This window comes from Vigna angularis, chromosome 7 (assembly GCF_016808095.1).
Source record: "Vigna angularis cultivar LongXiaoDou No.4 chromosome 7, ASM1680809v1, whole genome shotgun sequence".
NCBI classification, from domain to species: domain Eukaryota; kingdom Viridiplantae; phylum Streptophyta; class Magnoliopsida; order Fabales; family Fabaceae; genus Vigna; species Vigna angularis.
Window position 1 is genome coordinate 24,192,355 of NC_068976.1, and position 10,274 is coordinate 24,202,628.

General features: G+C 29.9%; 1 protein-coding gene across 1 annotated transcript; it reads right to left on the reverse strand.

The window, feature by feature from the left end:
- Nucleotides 1–7,168: 7,168 nt before the first annotated feature.
- Nucleotides 7,169–9,375, reverse strand: LOC108336190 (40S ribosomal protein S4-1). The gene is made up of 5 exons (XM_017572531.2): nt 9,259–9,375; nt 8,792–8,869; nt 8,527–8,707; nt 8,023–8,120; nt 7,169–7,768 (listed from the first exon to the last, which is right to left on the reverse strand). The coding sequence occupies exons 1-5, from the start codon at nt 9,259–9,261 to the stop codon at nt 7,334–7,336; spliced, it is 795 nt and encodes a 264-aa protein (XP_017428020.1). The 5' UTR covers nt 9,262–9,375; the 3' UTR covers nt 7,169–7,333.
- Nucleotides 9,376–10,274: the final 899 nt, after the last annotated feature.

The following is a 10,274-nucleotide window of genomic DNA, read 5'->3' on the forward strand; positions in this document are numbered from 1 at the left end:
ACACAAGCTCATACATTAATGCTTTGATAAAATTAATGGATTTAAACAAATTACTACACTAGTCATACATTCAAGTTCACCTTTGGGTGACACTTAAACTGATAGGTAATCATTTAAGTCATTCATTTAAGTTCACCTTTGAGTGATTCTTAAATTAACAAATTCCATATATACTTTAATAAACAATCAATCATACTTAAGTCTATATGTATGTTATCTTTGGATATACAAACATATTTACTAAGTATATGAAATGTCTCACTTTAATGTCATCAATTATAAACAATAGTTCATCTTTGAATAATCCATAACATCCTTATAATAATGACTAATTATTATATATTCATAATTTAACATCTTTATATTATGAATAATTTTTGCAATACTTTTTCAAAAGTAAATCATATTATGATACACATTGGATCCATACACAGGAAGGAGTCCCAAATTAATGAACTTCAAAGCACTTCTAATAGCAAAAAAATATCATGCAATCTGCTCTTATTTTCGTGCTTCTTATTACCTATCAATACCCCTTTTAATATATAAATGGTGTACTTTCTAGTTGTGTGCCCAGAAAACCAATGTACAGTGACAATAACAAGGTTAGTCATCATATCCTTATATGCTATTAATTTATATTATTTATAATGTGTGCCCGCAACACTAAAATTGCGTTACTGCTTTTCCTTTTCAAATTTACAAAATCATTTCCATTCAATGCATATAGCAATAACACTTCTTTAATATTTACAATGCGCGTGCAACAGTAAATTTGCTTCAATGAATAAAAACAAATTGCAGCTTCCAAATTCACGTTACAGTGAATTGAAACAATCATGCAACAGTAAAGACAGTAAAGTTGTTTTACTTTACTGTGACTTTCGCAACATTTAAAATTTGCGGCTTTGAGATTCACGTTAGAATGAATTTATTTTTCTTTCATGACAATAAAAATAATTAAACATCTGAAAAATTAAAATCTCTAAATTTTATAATTCAAAAAATTAGAGTTTCACAAAATTGAAAAAGTTATAATTCATGGAGAATCATAAAATTCAGAACCCGGCTCTGATACCACTTGTAAGCAATTCTTTAATTTTCAATTGATTGAAAAACACACAGGATTTTGAATTTTCATGAAACTCACTATTCTATCATACACAGTAGTAAAGAACTTACCTGGATCCATTGAATAGTTCTTCCTGTCAATTGTTCTCCCTTCTCTTACTCCTCTTTAATGCTTTCTTGATGATATAGAAATTTCGAATGATGTTTTTCTCTATCAAAGTCACAGTTTCTTTTCTTTTCCTGAGAACATTACTTCTCTCCTTTTCTTTCCAGAAACTTAACGTCAACAGTAGTGTCGTAACCGGAATCGCGACGGGACGACGATCCAAAAAAGAACGTTTAAAAAGGAGATTTTGGAGTCGCCACCATAGTTTATTTTGGAAAACGGAAAAACCATAAGGAAATACTTGGTCTGTAAAAACCAGATTCTAGGTTTGGGAGTCGGTTACGTGTAGGGAAGGTATTATCATCCTATCGCGCCTGCCCGAAGGCAGTACCCTTAATTAGATGCGCGAAAATGATGTGGTTTACAAAATGTTTAACAATCCCTGAAAAACAACAATCTAAAGAAACAAAATATATTTTTTAGTTTTTTGGGCCCGAAAAGGATTGACCTTGCTCCTACGTATTCTCATTCAATATGAGAAATCAGGGTTACGTAGTTCTTTAGGAAATTGTTTGCAAAGTTTGTTTGGGAATTTGTTTGGAAAATTTGTTTGGAAATGCTTATGGATAATTTTGGATTTTTGTGAAGTGAACCTTACAAGGACTAGCCTTGCTCCTACGTATCTCCACTCTTGATGGAGAATCAAGGATCACGTAGTTATGGCTGAGCGATTGTTTGTTTGTCTGAAAATGTACATGTTTTTAGTTTTTGAAGATTTTATGTTTTTTAATATTTTCGAGAAAAAGAAGGTAATGAGTACTAGGCCGACGCGGACGGTCACACGAGTACTTGTACCTTTGGAATGATATTTAAATACTTTTAATTATTTTTAAAAGAGAAGTAACGGTATTAAGCACTGGGACGATGCAAACGATCACACGAGCACTCAGACCGTTAATTACTTATTTAGGAAGACTTGAGAGTATTGAGTGCTAGGCAGATGCGGACGATCGCACGAGCACTCGTACCATGATTTAAATTTTTTAGGTTTGAGGATATTAAGTACTAGGCTGATACGGACGATCGCACGAGTACTCATATCATTATTTAATTATTTAAATAAGAGAGAAAGGTATTGAACACTAGGACGATGCTGACGATCACACGAGTGTTCAACCTTAAAAACATTATTTTAAATATTTTTTATTATTTTTCAAAGAAAGAGAAAAAGTTTTTCGCAAAAGGACGACTTGAGCGGTCACACGTGTGCTTAACCCTTAAAACATATTTTTGTTATTATTTTTTTAAAAGAAAGAGAAAAGATTTTTAGCACAAGGGCGATGCAAGCGGTCACACATGTGCTTAACCTTTAAAATATATTTTTTGTTATTATTTTTTAAAGAAAGAGAAAAGATTTTTAGCACAAGGACGACGCGAGCGGTCACACGTGTGCTTAACCCTTAAAACAAGTTTTTGTTATTATTATTTTTTATCTATTTTCTCCTTTTTTTTGTGTTTAGAGTGCAGCAAATAAACCAAGCCCAATAAATAAATAAAAATAACACACCAGAGATATAAGAATGGGGTTATCATACAAGGGGTTATATATAGTAAAAACTAATAACCAAACAAATAATAATAAAAATAAAGAAACAAAAGCATAAAAATAAAGCAAGAGAACAGCTGAACAAGAATAGGGTTGTAGAGATAAAAACCAGAGATGCGGAATAAAGTTGAGGCTCTTTTGGTTTGGGTCAAAGCCCTTATTCTCCAACTTTGTGAGGGTTACTCCCTACACCACCACACATTGCTTCCTGTACCACCACGACTTTTTTAAATTCCAAAACTATCCTTTATATTTTAAAATATCCTACACCTCCTCCTTTTCTCTTGAACGGATGTCGACATTCGTTGAAGATAAAATTCTTCAACGGATGTGCCACATCCGTTTAGTTTTTTTTTTTTTAAGTTTTTAATTTTTTTACGTTTTTAAATTAATATATAAATATTATTTAATTTTTTTTAAATTATTACTTAATTATTTTTTAAATTAATTTTACTTTATTTAATAAAATAATTATAATTAATTTAATTTATGCATTATTATTTTAAATAATAATTAAAATACTTTTTAAAAATTTATTAAAACAGATACGGATGTGGTGATATCTGTAAAGTTTTTTTCTTTTCAAAATTTTTAGTTTTTTATTTTATTATATTTCAAATTAATATGTAAATATTATTTAATTTTTTTTAATTATTATTTAATTAATTATAAATTAATTTTATTTTATTTAATAAAATAATTATTATTAATTTAATTTATGTATTATTATTTAAATAATAAAATAGTTTTTTAAAAATTTATTAAAACGGATCTATGAAGTTTTTTCTTTTTAAATTTTTAGTTTTTAATTTATTATATTTTAAATTAATATATAAATATTATTTAATTAATTTAAAATTATTACTTAATTATTTATGAATTAATTTTATTTTATTTAATAAAATAATTATTATTAATTTAATTTAAATAATAATCAAAATAGTTTTAAAAGTTTTATTAAAAAGGATGTGGCAATCCGTTAACGGATGTCGACATCCGTTGAAGATTTTTTTTTCTTTTTAATAAAAATAATAAATTAATATATAAAATATGTAAACGGACGGATGTCAACATCCGTTGAAGGTGAAACGGATGTTGACATCCGTTTTAGAGAAGGGCAAAATTGGTATGGGGTGGTGCAGGAAGTATTCGGTGGTGGTGGAGGGAGCAACTGCCCAACTTTGTATCTGCCAAGGTGTAAAGATGAAAATGGAGGTGCATCCCGAAATGTTCCAATGCCCAAACCTCTCTCTTTTTGTTTGCAGAAACGGAATGGGCTTCACTCCAAATGGAAGGGGGTGTGAATAGGAATTGCTTCTCAACAGGAAGAAAAGAGACAGGCCACGTCAGGCCCTAGGCCTTACTCCCAGCTGAAACTTTAGGGGTCTGCCAGCAGTGCTCACATTCTTGATCAATTTCCCAAAGACCTAGGGTCTCCTTCGAGGAGAAAGAAAAACTCCATGAAAGCATGTCTCTCTCGCGGGTGCGTGCCACCATCTCCCCCACCGAATCAGTCGTCATAAAACATTTTTCCCTCTTTTATGATATTTAATCAACTTTAATAAAATACCAAAATGTCCTTTATTGAAGTGAGAAGAGAGAGATTAATTTTAATAACTCTAAAATAATCCCTATAACTTTAATACCTTATATTCTAATAATCATCACATTAGAATCTTTACATCAAAGTTATACTTTAAATTACATGAACCAATGTTAAATATTAATATAATTTAACATATTCTCCACATAGGAAGGGAGTCCAATAACCCAACATTTGGAACTGATGAAGCGTCAACCATGTAAGGAAAGCTAGTTTATTTTGTTTGAATTTGATATGCATGTGATATTTGATGTTTGTATGATGTTGTGATGATTGATTTGTGAACTTTAATTAAATCGTGAAATTTTGTATGTTGGGTGCTTGAAAATGGTGATGTGTTGGATTGAAAGCTTATGCATGTTTGTGTGTAGTTGGTTTGCTTGTGTGAAAAGTTGTTTATTGATGAATTTGTGAATGTAGATTTAGTGAATCTGGGTTGATGTATTTTTACAGAACTTTAGTTTGGAACAAATTAGAAGAAATGTGAGTTTTGAGCATAAAATGAGAGTTTTTATAGGTAAAATTCTAAGATCATGATTTTAGGAAAAGTCTATAGTTTTGGGAACTGTTTTGGGGTCATTTAGGAATTAGTTGGCCTCTTATTGTACTAAAAATATGGTGGTAGATCATTTGGTAAGGAATCGTCTAATAAGAAGTTGTTTGGTGAGGAGTCGTCTCATAAGGAGTTATCTGGTGGTAAGTGTCTAATGGTAGGAATTGTCGAATTTGGGGTTCCGAACATTAGTTTGGGATGTTTTATAGGTCGTTTTTGGGGTTTTGGACCCTTCTGGAGCTGTTGGTGAGGGTTTTTGAGCTGTTTTCATTGCCGTGTGTGTGTGTGTGTCGAGCTAATATGAAGAAAATTATGTTATTGTGTGGTTGTGATTTCCAGAATATTATAAATGATTTTATACTTGAAATACTTTAAGTATGTGATGATAATGATGATTGTTACGATGTGAATAATTAAGATGGGTATACGTATATTTATGGTTAATGAATATAATGATGATAAGTATGTTGTGAGAATGAAAGATGGGTGATGTGAGAAGAATCTCAAGGAGAGATTCTATGTTCATGTAAGTTGTGTGGTGAATGCTTGATAATAAGACTTTAGAGAAAAAGTATCCTGATATTTTACCAACCATTCAACTCATGTCGAGTGAATGAGGTGACAAAGAGAATGACAAGAGGTTTTTACCCTAACGTTTTGGGTCGTGAAGGGAAGATTAACCCGATGAGGAAGTAGGTTGAGTTATCCTTCTTTATGACTCCGTAGAGTATAAATATTATCATGGATGCAAACCTTCAGCAATGTCTATGTCACCATCAGATCCGGATCATTGAGTGGAGAGATTAAATTTTGATATGATCATGTGGTTGATGGATTGTTATGAATGTTGAAATATGATTTCTTTGTATACTAGCTTATCCTTACTTTTGTGTTTATTGTTCTTGTGTGTATTTGTTTTTTCTTTTGCAATGATCACTTTAATGGTGAGCTTAGGAGATATCTCTCATGAGTAAGTGCTAGGAAGAGGTAGAGCTGAGGTGTAGAGTAGAATGTTTAATTTCAGATTTATACATTTTGTTTAGCGTAATATCTAATAATAGTCTAAGTTTTAGCATATGTTTTACTGTTATAAGTTATTTTTGGATTATTTGTAATAACATCTTATATATTTTCTGAGTTAACTATTTATTATTGTTGAAGTGTAACTAATCCTAGTTCAAATGTTAAAATAAATTGGGATGTTACACATTAAAAATAATTGTCATATCATATTTTATTTGTTGTCTAATTTTTATAAAAAAATTATTTAATTATTTTATTTGTTGTATTTTTGTATGACAATTATTTAATTAATATTTACAATAGTAAATAAGAAATACAAGTACATTTGTTTCTTCAATGGAGATATAGATGTGAAAGAAAATTCAAATACATTATCTCTTAGGCTGGATATAAACTTTATTTTTAATTGAGGATGTGATAGGTAAACTTTGACCGTCCTATTCTCATTCCTATTTCATATATTATACAAATGATTATTTTTTTCCTTTATGTCAATAATTATTTGTTCTATTTAGTTACCACTTTTAATAAATATTTTTAAAGCATTTAGCATACATTTTAATCACAACATAAAAATAAAATTATTGAAAAAATACTTAATAAAAAATTATACATAATATATATTATTATTAACTTTATTGTCAATAATGATACAAATATTGTTTAAATTATAAATCATATAAATATTTCATTACTAACTGATAGTTTATTGAGAAGATTTATTAAGAGATTTTATATAATGTTTAATTTTATTAATTGTATCATTATTCATGTGACTATGATGACCTATTTTTTCTGTGCATTTGAAAACACTTATTCTTTGTTTATTAAGGTTTTTATCGTTTCATTTTATTCATGTATATTACACTTATTCATGTATATATATGAAACTGACTATAAACAATTAAACATCCATAATGATCTAAAATAATAACTAAAATTAAAAACTGTTACGGAGTAGATATTTGAAACAAATTCTTAAACGAAAATTACTATACCGAAAAAAGAACTTAAAATATTTTAAAGTTAATGATGTTGAATCAATAATTAATAAAATTAAGTCATAAATCCATTTTAAATACATTTTGCTTTAACTATAGTGCAAGATTCATTTAATATAGCATGCTAATACTCACAAAACTACAATATTCTGCCTAGGTAAAATTGGTTCAACGATTTTGTGCAACCAGAAACAAAGAAAAATACTAAGGAATGAAACGATGGCACCATGAATATAACAGCCACAATAAAGTTGTATAGTGCAAGAGTCAAAATTCAACGATAAAAATCTCTTGGACAAGAAATTGAAACCAAAAACATTGAATTAAACTACGAAACATTCAAAAGTCTATTAATTCAGAAGGGGATTACTCAAGCGGCAGTTGCTTGCTGAGCGGTAATCCTTTTTCTAGCTTCCTCAATGATGGATAGCTTAATACCCTTACCCTTGGGAAGTGATACCCATGGCTTTGTCCCCTTGCCAATGGTGAACACGTTTCCCAAACGAGTAGCAAATTCATGTCCAGTGGCGTCCTGAACGTGAATTGTCTCAAAGCTACCCTTATGCTTCTCCCTGTTCTTAATAACTCCAACACGACCCCTGTTTCTTCCTCCAGTAACCATAACAACATTCCCAACATCAAATTTGATAAAATCAACGATCTTGTTTTCCTCAAGATCCAGCTTAATGGTGTCATTAGCTCTGATAACAGGATCTGGGTAACGGATGGTACGACCATCATAAGTGTTCAGGTATGGAATACCTTTCTGGCCAAATTGCACTGACCTAACCTTGCAGAGCTTGAACTGTCACATACACAAAAACAAACACATTAAACTAACTAAGCAAGTTCAAAAGTTGACATTTAATGGTTCATTACCCTCCAAATTCCTTAGCCTGCATATACAACACCGCAACACAGTGAAGCCAGTCTTCTATATTAATTACTTTTATGTTAACAGTATAATGGCGAAAAGGTTAGTAATGAATAAAAAATATTCTATATAACCATAATATGTACCTCAAAAGTAAAATGGTAAAATAAGAGTATATAAAGTACCTTTGCCTCATCATCCCTGATAGAATGAAGACGGAAACGACCTTTGGTATCATAGAGCAGGCGGAAGTTCTCGTTTGTTTTAGGGATGGATACAACATCTGCAAAGAGAAATAAAATTTCAATGAAATTATGGCTATAGCTAAAACAATGGAATTACACTGCAAATGACAAACACATGGCTCAGTGGATGGACCGGCTGGAGAGAACCAGCTACAAGCCTCTTGGACTAATTTGATCATCAAATTCAAGCTCAAGGTTTACCATAATAAAATCACATAACATGACGACTCAAGAAACACCTGGTAAACATTCACAACTTACAACTCATACATATAGTCTGGGTATATTCAGCAAACATCAAATTCAAACATCAATAACACGGCCATAAACAATAGCATATTATTAACCCCTACACCTTCAACCCTAAAATACAATACCGCATAAATTTTGCCTTATAAAATCATTCAAACAGTTATTCTACAAAATTAAGAGCCACAAACGTACCCATGAAACCAGAAGGGTATGTCTTGTCTGTCCTGACTTTGCCATCAACAAGAACATGTCGTTGCATCAGAATAGCAATGACCTCACGGTAGGTCAGTGCATACTTCAACCGGTTTCGCAGGATGAGTATGAGGGGAAGGCACTCCCTCGATTTGTGGGGTCCAGATGAGGGTTTGGGAGCCTGTGCAGGAGAAAAGGAGTACACGTTAGTCACTAAAAATAATTCCCTTAAAACTGATCAAACGACGAAGAAACTTTCACTTACAAATGCACCACCCAGTTTGTCAAGCATCCAATGCTTAGGAGCATTGAGCCTCTTCAAATGTTTCTTCAATCCCCTAGCCTGTAACAGTCACAAACACCAAAAAAATATCAAAACACAATCTAAAAGAGAGATTCAAACAACAAAACCTAAATTTAATAAACAAAACTTAGGTTATACCAATGGATCCTAAAAAAAATATCATATTAAAACCCTATCTCCCTCCGTTGATTTTTGATAAATAAAATGCAACACAGAGTAAAATCTAAAAGACTCGGTGTTCAGAATTCAAAGACATAACCAATGAGTAAAAACACGAAATAAGGTAGATTTATACGCGCCATTTCGTTTAATGAAGATTCAAACCGAACAGAAAACGTAGAAAAATATGAAACAGATCGAAACCTAATATGAAGATGAAAATGACAATGTATCAAAATCATAATCAAGAGCAGAAAGAAGATACGAACCATTTTGGAATCGCAAAGGAAACTAGTGCTCCACTCCTACGGCACTGAACAAACTCAACGCGCTGCGCACTTATGAAGAGGGTTTTTCATCAAACCCTAATTTGTGTTGGAGTTCTGGACCATGGGCCCATATTATTATTTTTTTAGTTTTCAACACAGGCTTAAGGCCCATTAAAATTTTGGCCCATATTCAATAATAACTCTTTCTATAATAGTCAGTTTTTTTATGTTATGATTTAGAGATTTTAAAAATACGTATATACACCGTATTTGTCTGGATAAAAAATTATAAGAATAAAAATAATAATAATTGTTTAAACTAATATTAGTCTTTACAAAAGATTTCATAAATTAATCTATGTATTTATTAAAATAAAAATTTCATTCTAGATTAACCTAAAATTTTCTCTATCATCAAATTTTAATTGATAATTATAAAATGTGTTTTTATTGTTAAAGTTTAAGATAACGTAATTATATCAGCTTTTTTTTCAAGCCACACAGTACAATTTTTCTTTACTTTTCTTTAAAATAATAAAAACTAATAAAATTATTATTATTGTTATTACTAATTATAAAATTAAATATAATTAATTTATATATATTTTGTATGCAATTTTTAATTATAAAAATCGTTAAATTTAAATAAAAAAATGATCAAATCAAAAAAATAATTAAATTTAAAAAAAACAAGTTAAACAAATAAAATAATTGTTTTAATTTTAAAATGTATTTATTTAAAGTTAGCATTAGAAACCAAATATAGATACTAAAAAAATCCTTTATAATATACTAGTCTAAGCTCAAGTGTTATTGTGTCTATGTATATTTTAATTACCTATTAATTATTTAAATTTTTAAAAGTAGTAATTATGAGTATAAAATTGAAAAAAATATGAATATATTTATAGATATTTGAGATTGAAATTCTAAAATAATTTTTGAGGACCAGAAAGATCCCTTAAACAATTATTCTATGTATAATAAAGTGTTGATACAAAGTACATGATAAATAG